The sequence below is a fragment of the Buteo buteo genome, chromosome 5 (genome assembly GCF_964188355.1).
Source record: "Buteo buteo chromosome 5, bButBut1.hap1.1, whole genome shotgun sequence".
Classification (NCBI taxonomy): Eukaryota; Metazoa; Chordata; class Aves; order Accipitriformes; family Accipitridae; genus Buteo; species Buteo buteo.
Window position 1 is genome coordinate 30,795,965 of NC_134175.1, and position 14,967 is coordinate 30,810,931.

Here is a 14,967-nt window from a genome sequence, read left to right on the forward strand (position 1 = left end):
ATTAGTGGTGTGTGTTTTGAGTTTGTTGCTTTGCGGGTGGGGGTTGTGTCTTTGGTGGGAAGGGTGGGGGTTTTTGCTGCTGTTGTTTAAACACAATTTAATCTACTTATTTCAGGGGTTCCCGAGAACTGCTGGATGACTCTGGCAACAATCTATCTGCATCAGATTCAGATTCCCCTGTCCCTACTTGCATGCCTTTCTCTTGGTTTGGAGACAGCCACAAAGAACCTCACATTTCTAGTAGCAGCCTGCACGTTACTCAGAGTGGGCAGGACAGTTGTGAACATGGTCAAGAGAAGAACAGGAACAAGGTAAAGATGACTTATTTGTGCTTTGAATATTTAAGTGTTGCATCTTGATAAAGTAAAAACATCAGTGCTTAGTATGTGGAAGCTTGATGACTTAGTCCTTGACCACACCACCTCTTACAAACATTGCTGCAGAAGTTTTGAGACTTTACAGCCCTCACAAGCAGAAATGGTGTGTTCCCATTCCCTCCTGTTCAGTTGAAGCATCAGTGGAGGCTATTCAGGCTGAAGTAGCATGAAGGAACAATCACAGGGTATGGTTTTTTTACTGGTTTATAATGCTAAAAGTAACACTAGCTGTAGGACAGTATAGTTTTAAAAGCCAAATCTGTTTCCCTGTTGTTGTGGTTTAAGCCCAGCCAGCAACTAAGTACCACGCAGACACTTACTCACTCCCAGTGGGATGGGAAGGAGAATCGGAAAAAAAAGTAAAACTTGTGGCTTGAGATAAGAACAGTTTAATAACTAAAAGAAAATATAATAACAATAATAATTAAAAATAATTGCAATGAAAAGTAATATAAAAAAGAGAGAGAAATAAAAGCTAAGAAAAAACAAGTGATGCACAGTACAGTTGCTCACCACCTGCTGACCAATGCCCGAGCAGTGATTCATGCCTCCTGGCCAACTCCCCCCAGTTTATATACTGAGCATCATGTTCTATGGTGTGGAATATCCCTTTGGCTAGTTTGGGTCAGCTGTCCTGGCCATGCTCTCTCTCAGCGTCTTGTACACCTGCTTGCTGGCAGAACATGGGAAACTGAAGAATCTTAAATTAAACATAAGTGCTACTTAGCAACAACTAAAACATCAATGTGTTATCAACATTATTCACACACTAAATCCAAAATACAGCACTGTACCATTGTACCAGAAAATTAATTCTATCCCAGCTGAAACCAGGATGCCTGTCTAATACAGTCTTATACTTGGAGGAAGTATACCTAGAGGTCAGGTTCCCAGTCAGCTGGCCAACCAGTTGTTACCATACTGGTATGTAGGGGTGGAGTACCAGACAGGTGGATGAAGATAGCATCCTGGTTTTCATTAATGAATTTAGTATTGAAAGCTAAGAGACACTTCTAGGAAACTGCTTCTGAGTAACTGATAATGTTCTAATAATTTAAAGCCTTTTAACTAGATCTTAAGAGTGAGGCTACACAGTTCAGTCTATAACCATAAAGTTACCATCTTTACAGTTTAAAGTATTTGTAAGAAGTGGCTCTAAAAAGTAAGAAGTTTAATGTGTGCACTCTCTAAATATTTTGTTAAAACCTATTGCAATGTAAGACTATTACTAACAATCTCATTAACTTACCTTCATTCTTGTTTCCTTTGGATTTTGTCAGATTCAAAGTTGTAGCTGTTTGAGTAACCTCATAAGCTAGGTTTATTCTTGAGTTTCACACTTTTTCTTCACTTTGGTTGTCTAAAATACCCTTTCACTTTTTTCCTTTTCCTCTGTGTTATTAGAGAGAAATGAGTTACAAATCTAGAAAAGAAACTTGCCTGGTTGTAGTCCATGAAGTCACTGATATTTTGCACAGATGGCAGATAGCAACAAGTTGGCTTTCCATTTTTCCAGATGCTGATTGCGCTAAAATGCTCTTAAAATAAATTTTTTTTAAATTACCTTGTTTTCTTAGTGTGAATTTACAGTCCCTGTGACAGGAGTAAGCTGTCTGCATACATAGTTTGTAAAAAAAGACAGAAAGTGGTTTTAGAACCATACCATACCTTACTGTAACACTAGAACTCAAGAGTAGGAAATTTTTAATTTCTGAAGTAGAACAACACTTTACAGAATACTATCCAGTGTGTGTCAGTCTTGTGTATTTACACCTCCTGAATTGTTTGCTTCTGTTGAAGCATGCAGTGGCCAAAAGATGTTTCTGTAAATAACCTGAGGATCTTGGGACTGCAAGATCCATGTTGAAGGGGATATGCATACACTTTGGTACAATTTTTTATTAAATAGGAGTGCATGGTTGATCTCTTAATAGGCTGTAGCAAAGCTATCAAGAGATGTTTTCTGTATACAGAAACATACAGTGGTTTAGCTTTCAAAGTCATTGGTTCAGAATAACCCATTCAGGCCCTCTTCATTCCTCCTTTCTGTCCAATTCAAATAATTGTTTTGAGCACAGTAAAAGTCCCACTGCTGCATTTCTACTATAAGCACCCATAATGTGCTTAAGCACCAGACACTTTTTTTTTTGGCAATCAGAAAGGTATAGATCGTACAGATTGGGTGCTCTCTTCCTTTTCACATTGCCCAGAAATAATAGCGTTTTCTTCTCATCGTTGTATCCTTTATCCAAGTTGATTATCACTTCAACCTTCCACCTGGTTTCTTGCCTACTGTTTTATGTTTCCTTCTCATGCTCCAGTATGTAATTGCTGCTTGCTGCTCTTTTCCTTAGTGCCAGTTGCAAACCAGCAGCTGGAAGAATATACAAGTTTTCAGCTGTATTCCTGCTTTGTAAAACAGTAGAAAGCTGACCCTATTAAAGAACAGATTCTCATATATAAATTGATCCTAAAATCATACTCGGCCTCTCCGAAGTCAGGTTGTTTGTTTTAACTTTGCAACATTTGGGCTCTTCTATGAAGATGGTAGTAATTCCAGCTACTGCTGGGAATGACTGATCTTTGTAGATATTAACCTGCAGCTGACCACTATGTTTGCACTACAATAACAAGGCTTTGGCTGGTAAACATCACTTTGAAAAGACATTAAAACTGAGAAAGAAATGTGCTTGACCACTCAGCAGTGAGTCTTGCTACTAAACCAAAATAACAGCAGGGACAAAATCATCTTCCCAGAATTTAACAAAAGAATACTCCTTTTTCTTGATGTTAACTCCATAATATTTATTGCTTTTATGTCTGTAGTATCCCATATGATCAGGCGAAAGCATTTATTAAAGAGCAGGTAAAAGTTGAAACCCTAAAATAAGAACTTTGTCATGTAAAAATCTCTAACTGTTGTATTGAGTCTTTCGCATTATGTATAATTTCTGTAGATGTGTTTTAATATTGATGGTGTAAGCAATGTACCTATATTTTAACTGTTTTCTGTTTCTGCAAAATTTGCCTCCTAAAAATTACTGCACCTAGGAGGATTTTGTTTTCTTAAAATTATACTGAAGTTAATCTTGAAATTATAATTGAGCAAAGTAATGAATCACCTTCTTGTTGCTTGTGAAAACTAGAAACACAAGTACTAAAATCCTGTGATCTGAGTGTTTGCAGACTGTTTAGATTTAGGAGATTCCTGAATTATACAGTTCTTAAATTAGTCCCTTTACATAATCTGCCCCTTGATGTAGTCCCATTCTCTGATACAATACAAACACATGCATACTGTTCATATTAATTATTTTTCTAGAGCATTATTTAGCTTCTGTAAGCTTGTATGCAGTGTTTCATTTTCATTGTGAGGAAGAACAATGTGGTGTAAACTATTTATATCCTAGTACCTTAAATCTTAGGAAGCATACCTATAAAACCTTTCCTATCCAAATTCTGTGCTCTTCAAGAATAAAAAATCTTTGCAACTGGCTCTAAATCCTTAAAAGGAAATTACTACTTTAAACCAAATAGGAGCAGAGGGAGGAGAAAACATTACAACTGGTGATGAGATGCTTTACTTTTGGCTATGTTTTCTTCATGTTTTTTCTAAAGTCTCATTAAATATTTTGCTCAAATATCATCCTGTCTTTTTTGTGTGTGTGTGTTTATACAGTTTTGTTTCTGAATTATTCTCAATTGCTCTGCAAAGGTAGAAGGAGTGAGCTAAGGGTAGCCAAAAGAAAAGCTCCTAAGTAGATTTTCAGTTTGGGTTGAAATTAATTTGAGAATAGGTTGGTAGACATAGTAATTCTGTCATTTCTAGTAATGCTTTTTATATCTAAAAGACTGAAGAAGTCCCTAAAATATAATGTAACTAATAAAATTATCTGCATGATAAATAGAACACCATTTTTCAGTCAGGTACAGTATCACACTCCATGAAAAGGTAGCAGGAAAACTCAAGTTGTGGTTTGGGTTTTTTGGTTGTGGTTTTTTCTTGGTTTTTTTTTGGTTTTCTTTACTTTTTCTCCTTTTTTTTTTTTTAAGACTGGAATGCATATCAGTAACTTAGCGTAAAAGGGAGTGTGAAGATCAAGTATCCACCCCCAAAACAAAAATAGAATAATCTAGAAAATTTAGAGTTCAAGTTAAACTGAAATCAGAACATAAATACAGAAGAGCTCAACGAAGACAACTGCAAGAACATGCTCTTATAGGAGCATAAGTTACTGAAGAAAAATGTCTTTACATTCAGCTTAATTAGGATCTCAGATTATTTATGCATATAGGGATATGGTATGGCATCCTTACAAAGTATACTTAGTTGATTAGAGACTTAGAGAAAATTAGAGAACATAATGATAAATAATTGCTTACTGTTTGAAGGACAGAGTAGTGCTGAGAAGTAAATTTTAGAAAGGCAAAAGTAGGAGGCATGCTTTTGGCAGAATTATTTTTCACTCACTAAAGAAAAATGATGTAGAGGTCAGGATCTGAGTTGGAATGGAGGTAATCAAATCAGAAAATATTCTGGGGAACGCATACATAAGTAGTCTTTAGAAGGATTTTCTTACCAAACCTGCTGTGAAGTTTTCAGGTGTAGCATATGTTTTTTTCATAGTCTTCAGCTTGAGTCACAGGCTGCTCAGGTAACCTGCCTGAGGTTGTATGAGTACTGGCTGCTGGATGAGTTTGAACCTAGGTCCTGCTGCTTTTAGATGCTAAGGCAGGCATACAGATCCAAAAACTTCCTTTAAACACAGACTAAGTGCAAAACTGAATGTAAACAGTAAATGCTATGAAGATTTTACAGTCTTTCAATATGATAGTTCTTACATTAGTCATATTTTTAACCTAAATTTTACTTTGTTACATTAAAAAAAAAGTATTTTATTGATTTATTAAAAGAATAAATCTGTCAAAATCTTTTCTTTCAGAAGACTTTTCTATTTTGCAAATAACTTATTCAGGCTGTCAAACTGCATAATTACTGTAGTTTTACAGTGTTAAACAATTTTTTGTAAAGACAGCCGAGTAATTGTTTAACTTCTTAAATGTTCAGCTTCATTATAAGTTTTTTACATTATTTGGTGCTTTAACTATAAAGAAGACTTTACATAGCTTGATATGGTCCATTTATTATAAAAATTCTTCTAAAGTTATTTTACATCTATGTGGTATTTTTCATATCAAGGTAATTTTCAGATGATGTGATTCTGTGCCTCAAATGCAGCCACCTCAAAATTGAATCATAGAATCATAGAGTAGTTTGGGTTGGAAGGGAGCTTTTAAAGGTCATCTCGTCCAAACCCCTCATCTTCAACTTGATCACGTTGCTCGGAGCCCTATCTGACTTGACCTTGAATGTTTCCAGGGATGTGGCATCTACCACCTCTCTGGGCAACCTGTTCCAGTGTTCAACCACCCTCATTGAAGCTGTTCAAATGAACAGCAATACAATACAGTATCTTGAATCAGAATTTAAAGTTTTGGGAAAGGTTGTCCTTAGGCAAGCTCTCTATTATCTATTAATGAACTAATTTAAACCCTGATCTGCAAGCTGCTGAAAGGTCCTTGCTCTTCTAAGTCTTAATGTATGTCAGGCAAAGACAGCCTATTTGTTTCACTGTTAACTACAGTGCTTCAATAGCAGGTAACTATGAAGTCTAAACCTAGCTCTTGATTTCAGAAACTTTGTAAGTTATGGGGGCACTTCTGTGCCATAAGAATCTTAATGACCGTAAACAATTAGGACTGATTTTTATCTCACCAACAGAAGAGCACCTTCTGAAGCACATTCATAGTGCTTGCGTAGATTTCAGTTGAATACAAAGTTGGCATAATAATTCCACCAAACGAATCTTAAATTGCTTCTCCCCGAGTGTGGTATGCCTGCTGAAAAAGTAACCATGTGTGTTTCCTTGTGTACTTTAACACCATTTCAGTTTATCACCGATTCTCCACACAAGGTGCTTTTATTGGGGATATTGCTTTAAATTTGTTATTGCATTTTTGAATTCAGAAGTTTAACAAAGACAAGTCAGATGCTTGATGTAGTGAGTGCATTTCATATGTGATCTAAAGATAACTGAGTCAAAGTATTCTTTTTTTACCAAAAATCAAAATTACTAGGATGTCACCTTATGACCTGCTTTTCCAAGGAGTGAGTTAATAAAACATTATTTCCACTTGTTTGCAGAGTAGAATTGTCATAGATGATACATACCATAGCAAGCCAAGTTGTGAACTTTCAGGGTTAGTGACAGAACCAAATCTGTCAGGTCGTTCACACACTTTAACCTTCTCTTCAAATGAGGTGAGTTTCAAAGTGTGTATGTGTCTTGTTGATGTTGTTGTTCACACTACAGCATGTTTAATAGAAACGGATTTGTGTAATATGAAACTAGATGGCTGTTTCCATATTTGAATGTTGAAGAGCACTGTAAAGAATTGTTAAGGTGTTACTGAACTAAGGACACAGACTAGTAGATGCCATAACAGCCTTTGTGTTCTGATCCTAGTTATATGATAAAAATTGGAATGAATTAACTGTGATCAAATTGCAGTTTTTAATTTTAAATGTAACACCTTTCTGTTCCACTAATTTAAAGCAACTTCCTGGGTGAATGAAAACTGCAGCGTTTTTGACCTTGCCTTCACATCCGTGCAGGTTTGTTTTACCATAAAATTTCATCTATATAAAAACAAACAGAAGAAAAAAGAACAACCAAAAAAAAAAAGCAGAATATAGTGGTTCTGATATATAGGTAGAAACTAGATGCCTGAAAGTCAGTGTTCATTCCACTGGAGAACTAACTCCTTTGGCTACAGCTGAAACCTGAAGTCTACATTTTGGTAACATTCTGAGATATTGTCTCATTCGATGTTTACGATGGGCGTCTTTATAAATTAAATCCTGTATAGACTAGGAGGAGTCATTAAAAGCTGAACACAGTCATCTTCCAGAAATGAGTTAGAGGGCTTGCCAAACTGGTAGTGATAATGTTTGAAGAAAAAAATTAAATGGTGGTTCATGAATGTGCGGGTTATTAGCTATCTTAAACCAGGCTTTGGTGAAAATCTTAAAATAGTCCAGTAATATGTAGAAAGCCGGAACAGTCTTACAAACAATGTTATAAATATGAAATCACAAACATAAAAATCTGGGGTGTCAAAAATCATATAACTAGTTTACAGGTTTCAGTAGTGGTTTTATTTCTTGCAGATTTTTATCAGAGATGACAGTCATAGATCTAACGAAAACCAGAGGAACTTCAGCTAATACTTGTCATTGCAAGTGCTCCGTGCAGATTTTTGAATTGAATCATTCATGAATAGAATATGTGTTTTTAAAACTTTCAAGCAGTATAAATCATAAGATATATCTTCTTGAATATTGTTCTTTGATCAGTGTTACAACTTTCAGTAAACTTCTGGTCCTAAAACTCAAATGAAAGTTGTCCGTTACTAATTCTGCATGTGTAAAGTGATGATTTTTTTGTTGTTGTTACAGATGAGTCTGATTCTAGTGTTCTGTCTAGTTTATATGTTGCTTAAGTGTATGACCAATGAAAGTCGTTTGTACCTTTTCAGTAATTACATTGGTTATCAGGGTCTGTTCTGAGGATAATGATAAATAAACACTGAGCTAGTTTCTCTTTTGGAAAGCTGTATGTGTAAAGAAAAATAGGTAGTTCTGTTCTTGGGGTTTTTTAAGTAGTAGTAGTATACATTGAGGTCTAGGAAAAAATAATAAACCAATCGTATAGCAATTTTAGATATTTCAAATCCTTAAGCCCTTCACAAGTAGAATTTCTACCTGGTGCTTGTTGTTTGGATGGGTTCACAAATATCCTGCAGGGATCATGCTAGCCAGTGTAACAACCCCTGCTTTCAGAGGAATGGGCTACTGCATGCTGCCCAGAAATCCTGGAACTGTTAGTAGACAGGAGATGGGAACACCTCTTGGAAATCTAGATGGGAGCAACACTGAAGAGTCTGCTTCTGCTGGGCAGGTACTCATGAGCAGTTTGGGGAAGTGACTGCATGGTGAGAATTAGGTTGTTAGCAGCCAGCTGGTTACAGCAAAGGCAAGCTAGCTGGTAATCCCTCCTACCTTTCTAAAGTTTTTTATCTGTTAAATGGTGTGACAGCATTGGTGTTTTCTTGGGTTTTGTATATTTTATCGTTAGAGCTTTCAGTATTTCTGTACTTGCTTTCTGCATCACCTGCATTTTTATGCAGGAGCACATGATTTTCTCATGTTTCCATACCTTATAAGTAGTTTTAGTTCTGCTTTCTGAATTTGTAGCTGATCTTTTGTGTGTGTGTGGTGGCTGTTTTGGGGACTGTAACTCTGATGTACACACAGCTTGGGACAGTCCTTCTGCCTCTGGAAGGACAGTAAACAATTGTAAAAAAAAAAAAAAAAAAAAAAGATGTAGAGGTGTTATTTAATGACCAATAAGCATTACTCAAAAATCTGTGTTCTTCATCTTATTCTTCTACACTTTTATTAACAAAATAGTTATAGATGTGCTTTTCCTTTGTGCAGTAGTGAAAAATTCAAATTATACAGCATTAAATATCTTTCTGTTCACTTCTGTGAGGAGAGGATGTCTAAGTGTTTTAACACAGATTCAGTTTTTGGTACAACTTCTTCTAGTTTTAGGGTTGTGTCTTTACCAATAAGAAGTAGGAGGACTTCATTAGCAACTGATGATGCTGAAAGCCTAGACTGGAATTAGTAGCTCAGTCTGGAGGACTCCTCCCTGGTACAGTCTGTTAGCTGCTCTAATCCGTGCTGCTTGGAGGAACTGGTGCAGAATGCCCCCGAGATTCTGTCGAGGGACTGCATTCCCCTGGCAAAATTAATTAATCTGGGCCTCTTTGTTTGACAGGAGTACACCTTCTTCAAGTATTTACAGTTTGAAATTACAGAAGTGAAGTTGTTGCATGGCTAGCACAGATTAGATAAAACTAGTGAGTGAGTTCCAACTGGAATAAAACATTTTACACATTTCTCAGTTTAAAAGAGATAGATAGATAGATGCACACACACACACACAAAGGATAAAAGTAGTTATATATATATATAAAATATATATATATGTGGCAATATATATTTTAGTATTTTTTTGCTGCTGATAGACCACACACAACTCTAAGATGCAGGATGCAGGTCAAACTTGAAATGTAAAGAGTTTCCTCTTTTTTATGTATTATTCATGAACACTTGCTAGTATGAGACAAAGTTACCAATATATATTTTGTATTACAATATCAGGTTGGGGAGTACTGTTACCTAAAATGATTTAAAATAAACAGGCATTTTTAAATTCCTTTAGTAATTTATACAATGAATCTTCTTTCTCTGTACGAAGCATCTCAAGCGTGATAGCTTGGATAAAAACTCACTGTGCCCCTGTTGTCTCGATACGGATGCTGTATAGAGAGCACTTCAAGCAAAACCTCTTCTAGAGCCCTCTGCTGTTATTTTATGAAAATTGCTATTCTTCTTTGCACATCAGGAGGCGGATGTGTTCACACTTGTTGTATCTACCTAAGCATTTTAATTAGGATTAGGGGTTCATTTTTGAAGTAAATCTCCTGATTGTCCCCACTTGCCTTACTTTGATTTATCTTGGAAATCAAATCAGATGTGCTCCAACAGTGTTCTTGGTGCTTTCCAGCTGCTAGTGGCCATTGAGTCTGTGTGACCAGACTAGAGCTATTCCAAAGTAAAAATCTTTTGAAATGCTTGTAGTATGGATTTAAGACCTCAGCACAAACTGTTCTGCTCTACAAACCTGTTCCTATTTATCTGTGCTACCTCCTAATGTAACCACTGTCCTTTGTTTCACAGACCAGGGAAAGCAAAATCGTTTCTAATTAGCTGTAGTCCTCTGATGCGTCGGAAATTTAAAATTGTATTTGTTTCACCTCAGATGTGTGTTCCATGTTGCACTCTCAGATCCAGTTTACTGTATGATTGATTGGATTGTGTGACAGGCCTATGTCTCAGTATCTTTCACTTGCAATTGCCAGAATTATTTTGTTACATTTAATCAACTCTCCCAAATTTTCTATCAAGGGAGTTGGATTTTGTGAGATCCCTCTGGTTGGGAGTTGTAGTTGTTCACCTGAAACTTAGAGGCCCATATTTCAAACCCATCACTAGAAAGATGCTTATTTCCATATTTTCTGTTTACAGATGACAGGTGTAAGGCTTGCTGGAAAAAATAGGCATACTTTCTGCTGGTTTGCAAATATCTTTGATAAGTGGTGAAAGCTGCCTAGTGGAGCAGTCTGCAAATCTAATGCAGCTTGTACTCAATCATGAGCTAGTGAGAGATCATTCTGGATAGTTAATAAAACTTCAGGTAACTCTGATGTTACTGATTCAAGTATTGCACTAGAATTTCTTCTGTACAGACACTGAGCTCCGTTTTATGTAGCTTTTCTTTTGTGATGAAGTAATAGAGTGCTTCAGGATGAACAGCAGTACCTTTTTCCCCTCAGAAGCCAACTGAAATTGAAGCAGAGAGCTTCAAAAGCTCTGTGAGTTGGCAAAGTGTATTTTCAGTGGAAGGCTACAAGCTCTTATGTTTCTGAAATGGTCTTCTAGGCAGACCCTTTAAAATGTTGACAGGATGTTTAGTCCTTTTTAGAAATGCCCCAAATTTAGTAAAAATGTACCTGAAACAGTCAGTAGATTTACTGACTACTAGAATTGCTTTTATTGGGGACTTCCTTCACTTAACAATAATCAATAATATAGCTGAAGTACTAATTGATCCTTCTTGATGCTGTCTGTGTAAGGCAGTATCTAACATTAGGATTGAGCTACCTTAACTGACTGAGGAAGCTTGTTCATTGTTAGGATACATCAAATTTAAATTAATGCTTTGCTATATAATTTCTTAGAGAAAACCATTTATGTTCTCTATTTCTGACTTAGTTTGTGTTGAATGTTGTAGTGTCTTTTTGTTTATAGCAAACTCCTAGGCAAACCGACTATAAACTGTGATCCCAAGAACTTAAGTCCTTGAGCTAGAGTATGTTTAAAAATGCATTTTGTTCATCAAACTCAATTGGCAACTGGAATTCAACATATAGTCAAGTAAAACATTGCTTACGGTGACTTTTCTCAATTGGTTAGGCATTAGATGATGAATTTACAACAACAGGAAAGCAAAATCAATGGCACAATAGACCTATTTCTGAATGGACCACCCAGCAAGTATGCCACTGGTTAATGGGAATGAACATGGAGCAGTATATTACGGAGTTCACAGCTATGAACATAGATGGACAGCAGTTAATGCAGCTCGACAGTGAGAAGTTAAAGGTATGTGAATATCCCAGAATAGATATGGAACGGTATAAATTTCACTGCTTATTCAGACATATCTTTAACCTACAAAGTCTGTTTTCCTGTTTTTATGGCTTTTTAAGGGATAGAGTTTTGCTTTTGAAATACTTGGAGATTATACAGTTAGATGAGAATTAATAATTGTACAATTAAAGACAAGCCGGTTTAAATCAGAAAAATACCAAGTATTTCTCCCTTGTTTGCATCTTGAGGAAATCAAAGTAAGCATAATTCCCCAAAGGGGCTTGATATATCTATCAATCTCAGCACGAGGTCATATCAAAACAAGATCCAACCAATTCAAATGCATAGAATTGCAGGATCCAGTTTTAGAAATCTGGGGTTTTCACATCTTCTCTTCAAAATCCTATTTGGTGACCTTTTAAATGTTTTTGGTTTTTACTCCTGCTGAAAAAATCTATTCTAAATCAATCTTTTGAGCTTTTTCTTGCCACTTCACCTCTGGAAGCTGCATGGTATGTATCCCTTATAATGCTAGTAAACTCAGTTTTTCTTTCTCATTAGATTATCAGACTGCATTTTGGACAGCCAAGATGTGTGACTAAAATGAGGTTCATTTGTCTGTTCTGGCATAAGACAAATTACTGTTAATGATCAATAGTAGGACTTGAGTGTTTTAGGGAGGAAAAAAAAACCTGTCTAACTTCAGCCTCCAAAATACACCTCCATTTTAGAATAGACGTGCAACACTAAATGTCCTGTGTTTTTGTTAAATAAGTATTTCCTTGAACACAGAGGAAATACCTGTTACTCATCTGTCAGATGACTGTCTCTATTTGGGGAACTTTGGATGTTGATGCTTAAAGCTTAATTTACACCTAATGCCATTCAGAGTTTCATAGAGTGTGAGCGAGTGCTGTCTCTTACTTGGAATTGGGTACTGCCACCTGCTGATTAAAAATCAAAGCATACCATGTACTTCCTGAATACACTTTTTAATAATACACTTTAAAATCCTTAATATTAAAAATTAAATATTAGTTATTGAATATAAATTCCTCTTGTATAAAAAGAGCTAGAAAAATATTTTGAGAATACTACTTAGTTTGCTATTTGCTGGAAATTCTAGAGGTGTCTACCTGTTTGTAAAATGCAATGAGAAGCTGTTATTTCACAACTGAACAAGAGTAGGCCTGTGTTTCCTTACTTACCTTGTTAACCAGATGATCATTTACGATGCTCTTAAGGACTCAGGTCCCTATTTTTCAAATAAACAGACTAGCTTTCAGCGAAGTGAATAACACTTTCTTAAACTGTTCATGCATGAGTACTGTTGACAGTGCTGTTGGAAAAATTAATGATGAGGTATTTTTCTTTTTCCCCTCCCCCAAAGGCTTTGGGAGTTTCCAGTCAAAATGACCGATCAACAATAAAGAAAAAAATTAAGGATATTAGAAAAACACAAGAAAAACTGGAAAAACAGAAGGAAAAGGTTCAAAAGAAGGAGAGAGAAGTTCGCAAGACTGGCAGAGTGGTAGCCACTCTTGAATCCAGCTGCTAAAATGACCCTGTTTTATTTTAGCACAGACTTGCTTCATGTTGAGGAAGTTCAGCAAATTTGTATATAGTTGTACAATTGAGGGAGGAGGGAAAGTGCAACAGTTTAACATGGTAGGTGGTTTTTTACTTTTTAATTATGGTCCCTCCCTGTTACAACCCAGTAAAATGAGATGTTTTCAGTATTTTATTCCTAGTTGACTCTGCCTGTACTAATAGACAATAATTTAACTTTCTGCCTTAAGTAATATTTGTGCTTCTAAGACCTCATATGCCCTTTTCATTGAAATTGATGTTTGTGAAAAGTAGAATACTGTATTAAAAATCATTCCAATATTAGTCAACTAGCATTTGATAGAGTTGAATCTGATAGAGGGACAATAGAAAAATCCTGCCAACAAATTCAGTCTGTGACAGTCTGTTTATCTGTTGCCACTAAAGATGTATAGTAAAAATTAAGTTTAAGAAAACAGTAATGTCAAATTAATTTAAAAAGAAAGCATGTATTTCAAATTTATGGATTATTTTGTTTAAATTCTTGTATTTCTGGGATTTTCTTTCAAAGTTCACTGTAGTAGCACATTGTTTTTGAGTTCTATGTGTTGCAACTTACTGAGAAAATAACAAGAAGTATTAAGTAGTTTTCACAAACTACATATACTAAGCATAATACTAAGCTTTCTGTACACTACCCGTATGGTGTTGGGACAAGGTTTAAACCTATAAATAAGATCTTTTTTAACCTATTTTCCTAAATAATACATAGTTTTATAGATTTATGCTATGAATAAGATCAATTTGCAATACATGTACTTCTCTTTTCTACCTGCTACAAGATTTTTGCGGACCAAATTTATATATTTGCTAATTTTAAACTATACTGTTTTTCAAACTTAAAATACTGAGGGAAGAATTGTAGGAAAAAATATCACTGAAGCACTGGGTTTCTGCATTGTATTTAAATGTTCAATTGTAGACTACAGATTATTTCTCTTTAAAGGAGGATTTGATTCTCAGAATAGTTTAGAACGTGGACTGGTGTTTTGTATGTTTACATACTATTTTCTAGAGATACTACAACAGCACTTCCTTTGATTATTCCAGAAACATAGACTAGTTTAAATATCAATTCCACCATAGAATGGACTAGAACAAAACTTACATAATTTGTTTATGTGGACCAAGTTCTCCTTTAAATCTATGGACTATTTTTCATTTTAATTAAATGAATGAACTTCACTGCTGGTGTTTCACAGTTGTTATTTTTTTGTGTAAATGTCTTATGAATTTCAACAGAAGGACTGTGTGAAATGCTTCTGCACACTATGCATTTCCAAAGTAAAATTTGAAAATCTTGGTAATAATTACTTTGAAAAAGAAGTTCAATTTTCAGGTTTGTGCATTAAGAAACAATTCTTTGGTCAAGATTTAACTTATTTACTTTGTTTCCAGTAGTTTCCAGTTCGTACTCCAAACTTACAGACCTTAAGCCAGAGAGGAATGCTGCCCTACTGATAAAAGAGAAGGGATTTAGAAGTATGGAATGATCAAATGCTTAGGATCACACACATAAAACCACCCTTTGATTAATTCAGTCAAGGAAGTTTTTTTTCTCTGTTGTGCTTTCAGCTAGAACAGAGAATATTGATACAACCATGTATTACCTTTTTCCTTTAAGCCTACTGAACTGAA

General features: G+C 35.4%; 1 protein-coding gene across 4 annotated transcripts in view; it reads left to right on the top strand.

Moving 5' to 3' along the window:
- The window catches only part of LOC142031270 (neurabin-2-like), a 44,679-nt gene extending 30,165 nt beyond the window's left edge, over window positions 1-14,514 (top strand). For 2 of the 4 annotated variants that reach the window (XM_075028436.1, XM_075028437.1), the window contains exons 16-19: window positions 116-311; window positions 6,583-6,699; window positions 11,545-11,733; window positions 13,112-14,514. In XM_075028436.1, coding sequence (XP_074884537.1) covers window positions 116-311; window positions 6,583-6,699; window positions 11,545-11,733; window positions 13,112-13,279 — 670 coding nt within the window. In that variant the 3' untranslated portion in view covers window positions 13,280-14,514. The remainder of the gene's footprint in view (window positions 1-115; window positions 312-6,582; window positions 6,700-11,544; window positions 11,734-13,111) is intronic. The other 2 variants (XM_075028438.1, XM_075028440.1) reach the window with 1 other exon arrangement.
- Window positions 14,515-14,967: the final 453 nt, after the last annotated feature.